Source organism: Typha latifolia, chromosome 4 (assembly GCF_019914945.1).
Source record: "Typha latifolia isolate L0001 chromosome 4, TyphaL0001v2, whole genome shotgun sequence".
Taxonomy (NCBI): domain Eukaryota; kingdom Viridiplantae; phylum Streptophyta; class Magnoliopsida; order Poales; family Typhaceae; genus Typha; species Typha latifolia.
Window position 1 is genome coordinate 7724958 of NC_133089.1, and position 17559 is coordinate 7742516.

General features: G+C 38.9%; 2 protein-coding genes across 3 annotated transcripts; both read right to left on the reverse strand.

Annotated features, from left to right (window-relative positions):
• Positions 1 to 1393: 1393 nt before the first annotated feature.
• Positions 1394 to 11169, reverse strand: LOC140787598 (thymidine kinase-like). The gene is made up of 4 exons (XM_073136602.1): positions 10667 to 11169; positions 9597 to 9741; positions 2368 to 2489; positions 1394 to 1759 (listed from the first exon to the last, which is right to left on the reverse strand). Exons 1-4 carry the CDS (start codon positions 10999 to 11001, stop codon positions 1501 to 1503), a joined length of 861 nt encoding a protein of 286 aa, XP_072992703.1. The 5' UTR covers positions 11002 to 11169; the 3' UTR covers positions 1394 to 1500.
• Positions 11170 to 13946: 2777 nt separating this feature from the next.
• LOC140787552 (uncharacterized) lies at positions 13947 to 16249 on the reverse strand. 2 transcript variants are annotated; one of them, XM_073136534.1, is made up of 3 exons: positions 15938 to 16079; positions 14763 to 15460; positions 13947 to 14687 (listed from the first exon to the last, which is right to left on the reverse strand). In XM_073136534.1, the coding sequence occupies exons 2-3, from the start codon at positions 15442 to 15444 to the stop codon at positions 14209 to 14211; spliced, it is 1161 nt and encodes a 386-aa protein (XP_072992635.1). In that variant the 5' UTR covers positions 15445 to 15460; positions 15938 to 16079; the 3' UTR covers positions 13947 to 14208. The 2 variants fall into 2 exon arrangements, with proteins under 2 accessions (XP_072992635.1, XP_072992634.1); XM_073136533.1 differs by having other exon boundaries at positions 13947 to 15460; positions 15938 to 16249.
• Positions 16250 to 17559: the final 1310 nt, after the last annotated feature.

The window sequence follows — 17559 nt, forward strand, 5'->3', positions numbered from 1 at the left end:
CCGGCCATCAAAGATAAGATCTCACTTTTTCAGTGCAAGATGCTTCCTGACATGGTTTCAAAAGTGCTCCTTGCTGAGAGAAACATAGAAGAACTTCGCCTAGAGCGTGAGCAGCATTCTCAAGATAAGAAGAGAAAATACTACTAAGGTCAGGATAACCAAGACGACCAATCTTTTAAGCCTGAGAGTAGTCTGAATTCTTCTAAGGACAGCTATATTCTGAACCAACGTAAGATATGCTCAAGGTGTGGACAACCGCATTCACCAAAGGTTGGATGCACTGGCCGCCCTCAAAATTGTTATAACTGTGGAAAATCTGGACATATTTTAAGAGATTGTTGTGCACCACATAGAGGGTGGCACCCGACGTTTCGTTAGCGTGATACGGAGCATCAGCCAACTCAAACTGGAGCATCGATTCAAAAGCCATCAACGCAGGTTGGAGCTCAAGGGTCAAGGTGCGAGAGCATGGAGAGAGTCTACGCTTTGACTCAAGAGGGGACCAAAAAGTCACCTTCTATGGTACAAGGTACGCTTTTATATTGTCTTTACTTGCTAAAACTTTATAGACTTATATAAGGTAGAGACTTTTAAGCATTTTAACGGCAAAATGTTTGAACTACGAATTTTACTCATAAATTTTAATTTTGAGGACGAAATTTTTTTTTGTTGAGAATAATTCTTTTTGTTGTGAAACTATTTCTAATTATCATATTTAGAGAAAAATGATGATGATGATTGTGGAATATTCCCAAAATCATACTGTTGATAAAGAAAAGAGAAAAAAGTGAAGGCTGGTATTCAGTGGCACCCCCCAACCAAACTGTGCAAAATTAATGTCAATAGAGATTTAGACATTCGCAATGGCACAAGGGGTGGGAGGTGAGGGGTGGATCTTTAGAGATTCTAATGCTGGTGTTTTGCTAGCCAGTGGAGTCTATGCAGAGGCATTGAAGTACTACATAGTGAAACGTGAGCAATACAGGAAGCTCTTCTCAAGGCAAGGGACTGTGGACTTGAGAGTATTATTGTGGCGACTGACTCTCAACTTGATGAATCGGTGAAGGATTAGAGGAATTATTGAAGACCGCAGAAACTTGATAACATAATTTATAAATTTTGAATTATGTTCATATATACTGTGAGGTCAATCAAGCAGCTCATCGGCTAACATCTTATTATAAATATATTAACTCTGATTTTTACTGAGATGGCTTAGTATTACCAAAGTTCCAAACCCTTTTGACTAGAAATACACTTTCGGATGTGCTATTCGTGATGCGATTAGGAAGTATTTTGGAGCTTTCTTTTAATGAAGTTTTTCCTTTAAAAAAAAGGATGGTATTTCATTTCTTCCACTGACTCCCAGCACACTTGTATAACACTGTATCACTTTGGAGAAACATAATATACTTTATAATAAGGGTACAAAGTACATCTTTCAATGGAAAATTATACATGAGATATGCTTAATTGAATGCACTACAATAAAGAAGTGAACTATTTTAGAGCACGAATCATTGCGGATCTGTCAAGATCCAAGACAATTTTTGTTGCTTCAATAACAATCTGCCCGTTTACGTAGTGGTCTCTACAGACAGGCATATAGATATCAGCTCCACCAATAAGTTCAGTCTCTCTATCCTTCGTCTTCCTCAAGGTGAAGAAAGCACGGCGACCACATAGTTCACAACGTGCTGTGAGCTTAGTGACAGAATCAGCTAACGGAATGATATCAAGAATTGAGCCAAATTTCTTCCTGCCATATAAATTTTATCATCAGGCAAAAGCTATATAAGACTAACAATTCATTTTGGATCAGAATATTAGGCAACTAGAAAACAACATATCTCCAGAGGTTGGAAGAGCCGTGTTACAAAACAAAAGTTAATAGATTTTGGATGATTTAGACATTGAAGACCGACCACATGCATGTTAGCAGGCAGAAGTGGTTTTATTCACATATGAGATTCCTTAAGAGAGAGGACCAAAACTAACATTAGGAAAATTAGTAAGAAAAATAGTAATAGAATTTGACATTTAATTTGCTTACAAATCCATACACTCAACAGAGATGAATGGAGAAATAATCCATACAAGCAACCCCATATAAGTTGGGACTAGAGCCTTGGTGGTTATTGCTAGGAAAAAGATTGAGACAGAGTGGTGGCAAACTGGCAACACACAAGCTGCAAGTCTTTTAAACATGGAAGGAAAGCAGTAAATCATCTTTAGTTTCAAAATGTTGCCATAGGTGAGTCTATTTAAGAATACTAATGAGGTAAAATCAGAAGACAATGCCTCGTATCAAGAGGCAATATCTTCTCACAATGATGTTTCTGTAGTATCATTTAGGTGAATGAATACCTCAAGTAGTCGCCATCCAGGCCTGCAACAACAACGATCTTGCCATCGTGGTCAGCTGCGTTGCAGCAAAAGTCATAAAGATCCCCAAAGAATTGGGCTTCGTCAATACCAATTACATCCAACTGCCAGTTGTATTGTTAGTGAAGAAATAAACAGATACAGATAATATCTAGAAGGAATTGAGAAGTTCATTTTGGGCTTAATGTATTTTAATTACATGAAAGTGGTCCAGAGGTGAAATTGGACCATAATGGCTAGTTAAGATGCAGGCAGAGAAACATGGGAGATGACCCCAAAAGATATCATTGTGTCAGAATAATGAAAAATAATAGATAAGAAAGATAAATCAAACCAATCCTTCACTCAAACTAGCAAAGATGCTATAAACAGAATAGCAGGCATGCAAATATAATTAAAACGTTGATGCAGATTAAACCCCACATATCAGATTAAAAATTTGGCTAAACTAGATCAGTATATTCAACAATTTCATACCATACAACCGCATCAAACATATGAATAGAGTCAGATAGCTTGCTAAAAATAAAGTGCCAAGTCAACTCTTTGGACCTAAATGTCTCAAGCAAAGTGAGTGTTAAAATATAAAAAATTAAAATTACCATTCTTTAACAACTTAATGTAACGGACTTTTACATCTCAGCACTTGCAGAATTACAGAAAACATCCTCCAACCTTGAAGACCACTACAGCATACAAAGTGTGTTCCCAAGGCAGTCACATGTAGCACGCAAGTGGTGTTTCCAAGACAGCTTTAAAGGCTGCAAAATTCCTATACAGCTTAGTTATCTACTATAACCTTTCATTAAGTCACCATCTCTTGCTTTCTTTTACTTAGTTCCGTCAAGAGGATTGACTGCCGCACAGGCTGAAAGAAGAGTGTTCTTTCTAAGTCCGCAACATTAAGTTAACATCAATATAAAATGTGTCCTAATGTACATCAGATTCATCAAAATAAATGCTTTGAGTCATATTTAATAAGCATCTAATGTACTAGATTCTAGTTATAATTGGCCCAAAACAAATTCATTCTTTTGAAAGAAATCCACAAGTTACTGCCTAAAGCAAGTACATTTTGTACACCAATAGCACTGCATTTGCATCTCCAATTGTATTACGAATTTACCTTCTCATGTTCATACTTCACATGCCCATTTCTAAATAGGAAGCAGAATAAAGCTATGAAATTATCCTGTATATTCACTCAAACACTAAATGGAGAGGCTTGAGATGGCTATCCCAATCAAGGGGTGGAGAAGGCTTTAGGGGCTAGGAATAGATCAAATTCCAATCCCCCATATGATATACAAAATGTTGCTACTAAGGCAACAAATTTGGTCTAAATTTGCCTCGTTACTTTAAAAATAAGGTTAATTCTAGAATTAGTACTCCTCTTTATTATTCTCAAAATGAGATGTCTATTTTAGAAATAACTATTCTTATATTTATTTATATTCTAAAAAAAGAGTATAATAATTATATTTGATGTGATATAAAATAAAAGAGAAAATAAAATAAAATATTTTATTTTTTATAAAGCCAACATCGCCTCTTAGCTCTAGTAAGGCGATGTCGGAAATGTACCCATTATCATGATTGCGAATAGCCTATTTTTTTTTCATTTTTTTGCGAGCAATATGGCATTTTCCCAACTTTCCTTCGCTTCTTGCAGCTTTACTATAAATATCTTTTGATTTAATAGAAAATAAAGTTAAGGAGATAGGTATCAACGATAAATTAATAATTTAGTTAGTATATGGTATAAGAGATAGTATTTGTATTGTAAAATGGAGTTATTATGTTGTTTAGCTCTTATTCTAAAATAAAGAGTTGTATTTCAGAATAAGAAAAAATTATTTTTGAAGCAAACGGGGGCTTAATCTCTCTTTCCTTCACAAAAGAAGATGAAAAGCAAGCTCATATTAACACTGGTATAGAAGACAAAAATAATTATAATGCAATGTTTTATTACGATGTTTAGCTCTTTTTCTTAACTTCTTTTTCTTGTCCAATAAAGGAAAAAAAAGGAAAAAAGAAAAGCTTATTCCTACATAAATCCCTTAAAAATTATTTGATTTTTCTATTTTCGTTCACTTTGTACCCATGGGAGGAGCAAGAATTTTCTTTTAGAGGAGCCCAAATATTTGTTAGCTTGCATCGTTGAACTTTAGAGGGGACCAAAGAGTAGATCAAGGAACAATATTAATTCAGCTATGAATTAACAATGCACAAGAATCATAACAGATTTGACTACTAATCGAGTGCCAAAAGAGCGTTGATAAAGATCAATCTCTAGTTGCCACTTGAAAATTAAACATATCATAAGCGAAATCAAATTAGATTAACAGAATTTGAAAAAAGATGTCAAGAATATGTTACAAGAATATATTCCTATAGTCTATTCTAAAGTTGAATTAGTAGAGAAAAGATTGAATCAATTGCATCCAATCCATACAAGTTGATTGTTACGATCTTGCACGGAACTTTAAGATAAGATCCCGAAATATCCCGCCGTTGGATCACTGTGAAATTTTGATATGTTGTAGGCCCGGAAAAGAGCTTTCCAACGGATCTAGTTTCAGGCGAATCGGAGTTGGGGATCTCGAGATATCGTTCGTTTAGTAGACGAACGTCAGGATACTCTGTTTTTGGATTCCGTGGATGAAGGCACGAAATCCTGGGTAATGGTGGATTGTGGAGGGCCGGTGTTGATGGGGTGGCACCGGTGTAAAAGTGATGGTGGAAGGGTTATGGATGATGGAAAGGTTAGGGATAGCGATGGATAAATTGGAAGAAGGGGAGAAGAGGGCCACTCCTAAGGGACTAGGGTGATTGGGCTGTCGAGGAGATTAGAAGCGGCGTCGCCGGGGAGATTGAGGGAACGGGAGCGAAGAAGACGAAGGAGGCAAGGCAAACTCAATTCTCAATATTCAATTCCTAATTTTGGTTGCCCTACACATACTTTTATAGGCTAACCAACAACTCAATCTTATCCTAAAACACAATCTTATCCTAAAACTCAATCTTATCCTAAAACACAATCTTATCCTAAAACTCAATCTTATCCTAAAACTCAATCTTATCCTAAGGTAAATCCAAACTCGAGACGACGTCGGTGAAGTCCGAATCGTATCAATCCACCACGCTTCCGCAACCTTGTCCTCAAGGTTTGAAATTTGGGAAGCGATCCATGATGTCTGTCTCTAGCTCCCATGTAGACTCGTCGCAGGTTTGCCCGGCCACTCAATCAGCACTTCGAGTCTCTAATCTGGATCCTTGGCGTCTTCTCCTACGACTTAGGACTCGAACCGGCTCATTGGAGCCATCTTCCTCCATTGGTTCGGGTAAGGTCGAACCCACATGGTTAGGCCCGATCCGGGGCCTTCAATGCCGAGACATGGAAGACGGGATGTATCCCGGTTCCTTTGGTAGGTCCAATCGGTAAGCTTTGGACCGATTCGTTGTAGCACTCGGTACGGACCATAGTACTTGTATCCCAACTTTTGGTTCAAAATTGGCCTCAATGTGGGTGTCGATACGGTTGAGCTCGAATGAACACCAATTGATCCACCTCAAATTCTCGCTCACGTCCGCCTTTGTCATGCGTTTGCTTCATGCGGTTTTGTCTTTGTGGCTAGGTGAGTCTTGAGCCGTCTCAATGTTTCATCTCGATCGACAAGCTCCAAGTCAAGCTCGTCCTATCCGTCGCCGCGAGTCTATCGTAGGCACGCAAGACGGGGAGTGCGCCCATAAACCGCCTCCGATTTGGCTCGTTGGCAGATTTGACATTCACGCACATACTTCTTCACGTCCGTCTTCATCCCGTCCCAAGTACGTTTTGGGCCAGCCGCTTGTAAGTACGTAATACCCCTTCATGACCTGCTATAGGAGTATCATGGAAGTGTGCCATCAATAGCCTCCGTAGCTCTTCGTTTGGGGGTACCTTGATTCGCCCGTGCTCTAGTACTAACCCATTGCGCTCCTCGTGCTCGGGGTTGCTTGAGGGGTTCGCTCTCAACTCCTCCATGAGTCGGACCGAGATCACTATCCCTCGCACCGGCTCTTCGTAGATCCGAAAAGAAAGGAAAAGTGGGTGCCGAGAAAGAAGCGAGCTCCCTTTCTTTTGAAAGTTCAAAGCGGTTTACTTCCATCCAACAACACTCTCGACCATCTCTCCAAAAGGTCAATGTGAGGCTTATAAAATCAAGGTCACGGGCCCCAAGCTCCGAAGCCATTGGGTCCCTAAAACAATATCGGCACCTTGCAAGGCCAATGGATAAAGATCCAATGTGAAAGTTTGGCCTTGCACCTTCAATTCTGCACCTCCACAAATAGAATCTCGCTCGCAAGGTGGTGCCATCTCCAATCGTCACATCGAACCCTTCCGTGGGTTCCGACTCGAGCCCAATCTTCCTAAGGAGCCTCATGTCAATGAAGTTGTGGGTGGACCCGGTGTCAATCAAGATTCTCTTTGTGGTCTTCTTGACTACTCCGTTCACCCGCAATGTCTTTGGCGCCGCCGTCCCCGAATAGGCGTGGAGGGAGATTTCGGCTATAACGTCCTCCACGTTTTGCTCCTCAACTTCTTCTCCTCGATGTCCGGCCACATCCGCGCTTTGTTGCAAGCTCATCCTCCGCTTCCTCCAATCCATCGATGAGCATCACCGATCCCATCGGTTTAGCACAACGATGCCCCGGTACAAACTTCTCATCACAACGGAAGCATAAGCCCTTGGCTCTTCTTTCTTCTACTTGGGGGGTGTGAGTGCTCGCCCAGGACCTCTAGGTGCGTACTTCACATCTTGGGATGGCTTCAAGGGTGCTCGAGGAGGTATCAATGCCGTAGCAGCTCTTGGTACTCCGCTAGTGTTTCCGCCGCTATGTTTGGTAGAGCTTGAGTGCGGCTTCCTTGGCTTGTCCAACTCGCTTCCAGTGTATCTTCATGGCTCTATGCTTGTCTTCCATAAGCACCGCATCTTGGAAGGCCTCCTTTAAGGTTCTAGGCCTTAAAGCCCTCACATCGGCTTGTATGTCACCCCGCAGCCGGAGATGAAGGTGCCGCGAAGTTGCCGATCCGTCCATGGTGGATGACATCGGCTACTAATCCTCTCAAATTCTTCTTGGTATGACCCAACCGTGGTCTTCGAACCGTCTTTGAGAGGAGAGCATCAAAGTCTTCATAGCCCGATACTCCAAATCGCCGTGTGATATCGGCGCAAAATTTAGCCCAAGTTTCGATGGCCTCAATGGCATTGGCCGATCGAAACCAATGAAGCGCCGCATCCTCAAGGTGGAAGCTTGCAAGCGTCACCTTGTATTCTTCCGCCGTACCTTGGTATGCAAAGAATTGCTCCGCCCTATACAACCAATCAATTGGATCGCCACCTTTGAACTTGGGGAATTCGAGACGCACGACTTGTCCACGAATGCCGTTGTCTCGTTCGGATCATGCCCAACTCCTTGTCTAACCGGCGGAGGATGCACCATGAAGGGTTGATGATCCCTCCTTCGGTTTAGATCAACTCGCCGTGGTTCCGGATCGTATCGCCCGCCCATGGATCTTGATCTCCAATGTGGTCTCCATGGTGATTCGCTCGTCGGATGGGTTCACCCGCAACCGGTCCCTGGTGTAACCATCCTTGCTTGCCTCTCGCCCATAGGGTGGTGGTAGCGGCTCTTGTGGTTGCAAAGGCTGAACCGGTGAGGATTGATTCAAGGGGGTGGACTCGCGTCGTGGGGTCGATGGTGCCTTCTCGTTAGACATTGCTTCCCTTGGCGCCCGTAGTTCCCGCATCATCTCCATCATCATCCGGTGGTTGATGGCCATCCGCTCCGAAATAGACCCCAACATGGATAGAACGCTAGGCTCTTCCGTATTCCGATTAGATCGGATGGTTCCGCGGGTGGAAGTCCCCGCAATCGTCTCTTCCTCCTCTATTGGGAGAATCTCTTCTTCATCATCACGCCCGTGCAGCCATGGATCCTGGTGGTCGTCATTGGAAGCGCTTGTCCGAGGAACGGTGGCTCGATACCGCAGTTGTTACGATCTTGCACGGAACTTTAAGATAAGATCCCGAAATATCCCGCCGTTGGATCACTTTGTGAAATTTTGATATGTTGTAGGCCGGAAAAGAGCTTTCCAACGGATCTAGTTTCGGCGAATCGGAGTTGGGGATCTCGAGATATCGTTCGTTTAGTAGACGAACGTCGGGATACTGTTTTTGGATTCCGTGGATGAAGGCACGAAATCCCGGGTAATGGTGGATTGTGGAGGGCCGGTGTTGATGGGGTGGCACCGGTGTAAAAGTGATGGTGGAAGGGTTATGGATGATGGAAAGGTTAGGGATAGCGATGGATAAATTGGAAGAAGGGGAGAAGAGGGCCACTCCTAAGGGACTAGGGTGATTGGCTGTCGAGGAGATTAGAAGCGGCGTCGTCTAGGGAGATTGAGGAACGGGAGCGAAGAAGAAGACGAAGGAGGCAAGGCAAACTCAATTCTCAATATTCAATTCCTAATTTTGGTTGCCCTACACATACTTTTATAGGCTAACCAACAACTCAATCTTATCCTAAAACACAATCTTATCCTAAAACTCAATCTTATCTTAAAACACAATCTTATCCTAAAACTCAATCTTATCCTAAAACTCAATCTTATCCTAAGGTAAATCCAAACTCGAGACGACGTCGGTAAAGTCCGAATCGTATCATTGATATTTGTAAACATAATTGTTGCTAACAGAATTTTCTTTATATTGAAGTACAATAGTGATGTGTTTGAACTTTGAAGAAAGTCGCATATTCATATTGTTCTTATGGAATACATGGTGCACATTGAAGATATTAAGGATCCTGACAATTGAAAAATTTTAAAAGGAAAATCATTATTTGGTGATCAGCAAGTCGTTTACAAATCATACAAGGAATATTCAACTCTCATGACTCTTTATTTCCTTTGACTGTAGCGATTCATAGGGACCTACCTGATTTCAAATCTCAAAGATTTCCCTTGTGCTCTTTCTTGTTTTTCTTGCTATTTGTTTTTTTTTTACTATTTATTTTATATTTTTCTTATCTTTGATTTTCTTTTTCCTTGAAAAACTACAAGGCACCAAAAGACTGCTTTTAAGGACTTCTTAGTTCTCTAATATACTAATATGAAAAAGAAGAAATTCTAGACAAAAAGTATAAGCAATTCAAATTGTACGCACTTTATCATAGACTTCAGCTCCCAATTTATCTCGAAATTTTGAAAGCTCTGATAGGGCCCAGCATGGCATCTTTGCTCCATCATGCGTCACTGCAGAATCCAAGGCATACCTTGTATCTTTGTTGGATTTTATGATTGCTGCAGTTCTGCTCATAGAAAGATAACAAGATCAATTAACTACAAGGTTGGGGATCACTTATATTTCTTTATGTCCTTTTTATGCCCAATTTGCAGAATCATTAAAGAAAACATTATCTTGCTAAGTTGTTTATGTTTACTGCTTTTGCTGAAAATTTAATTATGATTTTATCTCTTTCTCCTTCGTGGAAAGAAGATAGAACATATAGAAATTGCTTGGCGTTAGCTACATAATTTGTTATAGATTAAATTACAAATCACCCCGTCATGATTATGCCTAAAATCAAACTATCCCCATAAACTTTCATTATATCACTCTATCCCCTTGTGGTCTACACTAATGTGTATAATACCCTTATAGTAGTAATTATCTCATTGTTTAAAGTATTAAGAAACTATGAATTTTCTACCAATATTTTTTAAGATTAAATGTGAGTCAGATGGTGGGCAGTTCGTCTAGTGTCCTACTAAAGTTTGATTAAGAAAAGATAAAGAAAATTTTCATTATAAAAAATCTGGAACAAGACAAACGCAGGTTGCGGGCACAAAATAACAAGGAAATGAGATCAAAATGCTAACCACCTCTGATTCCATGTTTATAAAATGGCATTGCCAGATAACCCTTAACTAGTTTCACTTCTCTCAATAATTTACTCCATCTGACTTAAAAAAACGATTGGAAGTTAAAAAAAATAAAACAACCCAAAAGATTTGGAAGTGATTCCTAATAACTTATCTCACTAATGCACTTGAGAGATGATCTCAAAACAAAGAGCAAGACAAAACGTAAGCAATGCCAAATGAGCCCAAAAGTTTCTTTCATCAACATCCAGTAAAACATGAACCGATGCAAGTCAAACTGCTTAAAAGCAACTGGGTTTTGCACAAACTTTCAACTTGTTGCATACAACCGATACAAAGAAGAATTATCACCTTCCATTGTTGATCTCAGACTGAATTCGGCGGAGCAACGCCGTGGTCTTCCCTGCAAACATCGGACCAACAATCACATGGATCTCACCGGAAGAACCACCTCGGGCTTCCATCGGACGATCGGAGCCGTCAATAGGGACGCTACACAATGATCTGAAGGTTGAATTAGATGAGGGTTTTCGAAAGAGGGCTGTGGGCGATTTAAGTGAAGGGTTGGGAAGTGGACGCAACGAGATGGTAGGTAGGAAAAGATGCGGGGGAGAGGGTTTTGGGAGGAGAGGAGATTGGGGAAGGTGGAAAGAGAGGAGAGATCTCATGCTCGAAATGGAGCGCATGTGGGGGAAGGGGAAGAATATTTTAGTTGGTAGTTGGTGGTTTGAATTTGGAGTTCAAAATTGAGGCGAGGGAGAGATGAGGTTTAGGGTTTTGGAGGGAAGAGGAGGAAAGGAGAAGCATTTCTTCCCTTTCCTCTTCTGTTTGGTTTGGTTACCACTTTACCACTCATAATATGGTTCTGTATGTATTTTATATACATTTGTCAAAGAATATTTATGTATTTATAAAAAGAGAACTTATGTCTGGAGTATTGGGGATACCAATGTAACCAATCAACGAATCTCGTCCTAGCATATTTAAGCCCTCTCACTTTTCACTCATTGGTATTTTGCAATAAGACTTCGGTGCATTTTTGTATTGAGATTTAAGTGATTTGCACATAAATTATTATAATCTATATTTTTGCACTCTTTTCATTTTATTCTTATTTTACCATTTGTTTCTCAAAATATTAAAAATATATAGTTACTATTATATTTTTAATAGTTTTTACAAATCACATTCTATATTTTATTTATTTTTTTATTCACACTCTGTCTTCGAAGATTTTATAATCTAATATCTCATTTTCCCTTATAATTCTCATTTAATACCATGAGTTAATTTAGACGGTACTAAAAAAAATTATATTATAATATATAAAATAATTTATAAATACTTAAATTACTTTTGTCTTCATCCTCTTTTTCTCTTCCGAGAAGAAGAATAAGAAGATGTAAAGGAGGAGAGAGGGGAGCGGGAAAGATGAGGAAAGGTGGTGGCGGCAACGGCGACATGGACGGTGAAGGAGGTAGTTGGAAAAGATGGTAGAGGGATATAAAAAATAAGAGTGAATTGTGGGAGTATTTTAATAACTTAGTTGACGCTAGTTAGTCATAATAATAATATCTAGGTGTTAAATGAGAATTATAAGAGAAAATGAGAATTCGAGTTACAAAATTGTTAAAAAAGGGTATGAATTATAAAATAGATAAAATATAAAGTGTGATTTGTAAACAGTCATAATTTTAAAATATCACCAAAATCTTTGTACTCTTTTAAAAATATTATTCTATCCATTATATCTAACTAATTAAAATTAAAATAAATTTTAATTTAGAAAATAGCATTTTGCCCTTATATAAATTATTTAAAATGAATAGCTTTACCTAATATCATAAAACAAGAAAAATATCTTATTTTATGCAAGACAAAAGTTGTTGATAAATATTTTACAACCTAACTTTAAAATGCAAGGTATTTTAGATATTTAAATGTGTTTGTTAATCTTAACAATAATCTGTTACAAATATTTATATAAGAAGATAAACGGTATCTATGGGCGAACAGTGCGGTTGGAATTCCCCATATTTAAAGGAGGTGATCCGCTGGATTAGCTTTACCGCGTTGAGCAATTTTTAACTTCTATGGCACTGAAAAAAAAAAAATTAAAAGGTGCTCCTTGCATCTTTTTATTTGGAGGATGCGGCATTACGGTGGTATCGCTCGGCGACGATGCATAGAGCAATAGCAACTTGGGAAGAGTTTTACTGTTTGATCTACAAACGGTTTGGATTGTCACGATATGAGGATTTTGATGCTTTGTTGACGAAGACGATCCAAAAGACAGTGGTGAGAGCTTACCAAGAAGAGTTCTAAAGGGTGTATAGTCGTTGTGTACCACCTTAAACGGATCGGCAATTCAAAAACACCTTTATTACTAGATTGATAGAGGAAATTCAAACCGATGTACGTATCTCACATCCTTGGAACCTCGAGCAAGCACTAGAGGATGCCTTGCTTATGGAGGATAAACATCGAGCACTTAGTGTATTAGATTGATACTTGATTGTTTACTTATAAGTCTATTCAAATATTGGCAATAGAAGGATAGAAGACATTCAAAATGATATGAATAGTTTAAGAGGAACTAAATTCTTGTTAGATGCTGAGAGTGATGATACATTTGTTACTTGTGATGGTGATGATACATAAGAGTTTTTCAATTTAAGAAAAACTATGTTCTTGTCTTAACTGAGTGAAAGTACTTTTGTTCAATTCAATTTTCTGTTTACTTTTCTAACACAATTGAAGTGTTAGATTTCCTACAGTATCAAGGGCAATTTCTCTCTAAGGGAATTGCTTTTAATTTTCTAAGAAAGCTGGAAATTTATTTTTCCTATACTATACTTCTGTCATGCACTTCTATTATGTTCCAAAATTGCTTAAGTCGATTGTTGAGTTCATGTACTTTTGATCATGTTGAGTATTTAATTTATGTTTTTCTAGTTGAATAACTTGATTCAATTTAAACTCGATCAGGCTCTTAGAGAGTAATGCTCTCATACAGTGTGGTATGATGTTCCACACTACTATATGAGAGCATTACTCTCTAAGAAATCCTTAATTAGTGTACCTTTCAATGGTCATCCAATATAGAGCACTACGCTACCGCATGAAAAAACCAAGCTTAATTGGTATATCTGCATATATCTTCATGACTGAAATCAAAGTAAAATAGATAACTAAGGATAGGATCATCTTTCAGTGCTCTTGCAGAACACTGAAAGAAAAATGGATGCTGAGGAGGCAAACTTGTGTTGCTAGTAAGATAATTCTCAATATGTTGACAAGGACAAGCAAACAAAGTATATGTCATATATGATTTCTAAGTCCTCACAACTGGACATCGATGAATTCTTGTAGTTCCAAGACTGAAAGCAAAATTAAGCATGCCCCAATATGTTAGCTACTAAAAGAAAAATTCCCAGCAGTTATTAAGTTTGTTAGGTAATGTTAAACATGTTCAATGTATAAGAAGCCCACATTAAACTTTAAATCTCCAGTTGTGGATGCCCTGTCTAAAATCAATAACTTGTTTTACAACAAATATAGAAGAATCCTTACTATACTCTCAATTTCACTAATGAAATAAATGTAGTAAGGATGCATACCACAAATAAAATTGGATATGAAGTCTCTTTTCCAAGATAAGGTTCAATACTGGACGTAAAGATGCTATTGATAACTCCATCAGAAACAGGATATGGAAAGTGAGAGTTTTAGACACATAAACAAGTACTAGCAACACAAAGGTGGTGACTAAGTACATATCATCCATTCTCTGATAAATCGAAACATCATAGAAAAAGAGTTGCTCTTCATTCACTACTTAAGCATTAGTAGATGATTAAATGCCAATTCTGATCACCTTCAAAGGAGTAAATTTAGAAGAATGCCCTGCTTCCGTAGAAAACTCTAGAGCACTTTCCGTTTGAATCCTGCATCTTTTTCTCAGAACTTGAATTAGCACTGTCACTAGTGGGGCTGCTGTTCTCAACTTCCATCGGAAGTTTCATCTTCGCTAGCGACTCAGTAAACTGCTGCATGCTCTTCATGTACATATCAACAAAGTCCTGCTGGTTTACTGTTTCCTCTGGAATATTTATGCTGATAATAGGCTTGCTCGCTGAATTCTCTGACATTTCACTGGAAGAATCAGCCACGCCTTCGGTAGTTTCTGTGCATTTATCATTTTGAGCAGGAGATGCTGCAGCTGTTGATCCATCAGAGGTAGATTGAGGGGTGGTAGGAAGCACAACAGAAGAATCCGTCATCGAATCGCTACTCAAAGGGGTGTCGTTTCTAAAGAATCCAACAGAATCAGTGCTGTTGTCTGTTGAGAAGCTCTCGACAACACGCATCCCTGCATCATCATCAGGAAAGTTGTCATCCTCTGTGGTGATCAAGCTCTCCGGGCTCTGAGTCTCAATTGTGTTACCTGGAACTCCGAAATACTCTGAGACCATAAGACGGTTCTCTTTCACAACCTTCAAGTCAGGAAACTCAATTTTCTCATACTCACAAGGGATCAAGTCATTGCTGACTGAATCTATAGCAGCCTGCCGTGGTGAAATGGAGATAACTTCCGGTGGGGAACCGACATACGAGAGCGACAACTGAACAAAACCTGCAGGAGAATGGAAGAGATCGGTGGACGAAAGGGAGAATTCCTGCGCCAACTTCCCGTTAGTTACGACGACATCTGACAGAGGCACGAGAGCGAAACCGAGAAGTTGGTCTTCCAGATAATTCTTGACCCGGCTAAGCATCCATATCTCGCATTTGAGAGACGATTCAATAGTTCGGACCTTGAGCCGGAGGTTATCATTGAATACCGGGTTTCTCCCACCACCATTGATCGTTTTGGTCGAGATTGCGGCATCCGGATCGCTGGTAAGGCAGAGCTTAGCATAAACATCTTGCTTGTGGTAGATGCAGATGTTGTGAACTTCGCGGGCTTGGTGAACGAAGACATCAAGATACCCAATAAATCCTTCCATGGACTGCTCACTGCTGAAATTGTTTGTTTTATCGTCGGTCGGCTCAGGAGAAAGCTTACCAGATTCGGCCATGGCAGTTTGGGTCTTGAAGGATGGAGAAAATGGTTGGTAGGACTCCATCAACTTGAAGTAGGAACTACAAAATTTAGGTCAAGATTAGTGATCAAACCGACGATAAATCTACTTGCGACCAACTTGCTACGATGTCGAAATCTACAGTTGGTGAGTAAGAAACTTCCAAAATTGTCGGCGGATAAACTCTAACCCATGCCCCAAAATTTCAAGAACACCAAATTCTAGCAGCCAAGTTATAATTTTGATACCTCATAAGTGTTTTGTTCACGGAAACAAAGAACCAATTCCATTAAGGTCCAAAGACAAATCCATAGCCATATCCAAGAAAAACCCAAATCACACCAAACAAAGAGTAAGCCACAGATTACAACTTCTACGTCAAAAAAAAAAAAAAAAGATTCCAACTAATACAAATTGAAAACAACAACAGAAGTACCAGAACTAAAACTACAGGAAAGAAGTAGATTACTGAAATCTACATAACAACGAATAAGAACCGATTAACTTCAAGAACGACCACAACAGTGTGAAAACTTACCAATGCTAAAATCCTTCGAGAGTCGTGGAGTTCAAGAAGGGGAAAGGATATCGGGTGGGAAAGGCAAGTAGTGGTTTGCTCACTTTTTAGTAGAAGTCAATGGAATTCAGCAGAAGTGGTTGGAATTTTGGGGACCCTCAGGAACACAGCGCGTGAACCGAAGACCAATCATGGTTACTCCAAAAAGTCTACTACTGAGGAGATTTTTTTTTTCTTTTATTTTGTTAATCATGTGGAGGTGTTATTCAGAGCTAAAGGAGAGAGTGCTTCCGAAGTGGGGTCTGGAAGCATTTCAGAGCTCTGTGAATGGTCAAATTACTCATCTTTCTGATCCTACTTTTATGATCTTTTGTCCATTCACCTACTCTCTGACACTAGAATCTAGAAAAATGGTCGATTCGTCTATATTGTATTATAGTTCCATACCGCAGTTAGGCATATAGTTTTACACTCTAAACTATGACCAAATGACATAGAATAGCTCTAGATGATCAAAAGTAAACGCATACAACCTCGTCAATGGACTTCTTTCATTTGAACGAAAAAAGCACCCAACTACAATCCCTTTGAGCTATCTAAACACTTAACATGTACCACGGTGTAATATGTCGACAAATACCGCTAAAACTATGATAATTATCATTATAGGTTTATTTTGACATTTAGATAAGCGCCACCGTAAGCTATGTTGACGTGGATCTAACATTTGCATTATATTTCGTGACATTTTCTATTAATTTACTGAGAAACAGAACAAACAGTTGTATCAATTTTACTTTTAGCAGCATTAAATGATCGTTGATCGGGGGGTTATACCAGCACTTTGACAAAATGTTGAAAAATAAAGGCAGCTCATCGAACGGTGAAGTGATAGTGACATTTCAATAAATGCAAGGAAATTAATATTAGCATTTCTATAAATACAAGTAAAATAATAATGGCATTTCATTAAATGTCATTATTTCATTTAGTGGCATTTAAAAAAGCATGACTATAAGCTTTTTTTATATTTAATTTGGTGATATTCAGACAAACACTCGGTCTAGATCTTCTACTACTTTTTATGTGCTTTCGTAAAATTAAATTGTCCCAAGAAAATTGAATATAAAACTACAATCACATAGGTAGTAAATATATACCAAAGGCAAAATTCTGGGCCATGTCATTTGTTCTTGTCTAATGTTAGGATTTCTAACAGAAGTTTGTCGTATTGCATTCTCCCCTTCTTTCTTTCCCAAACTCCATTTCTTAAATATAAATCATAATCCTGCCACTACTGACAATAGCTTATCCCTCTAATTACGGCCTTCCTCTCTCGTGATGTGGACACGAAACCTAACCCTTTCTCTCTTATTCAACCTCTTGTCCTCATCCTAAAGCATCAACACAGTCCTTGAGATCCTGATGATCTCCATGTTTCGAGAGTATAATGGTCAATGCAATACTCGTTAAGGAGTTTGATGATTTTGTATAGTTGAGGAGATTCAAAATGTAATTAATTAAGCCTTTACTCTTTATATTTTGTATAATTGATGATGATGATAACGATGATGCCGATGGTTTTAACTTAGGATTAATTTTGATTAGACTACAAAACATATGAAAATGATATATCTTGAGTT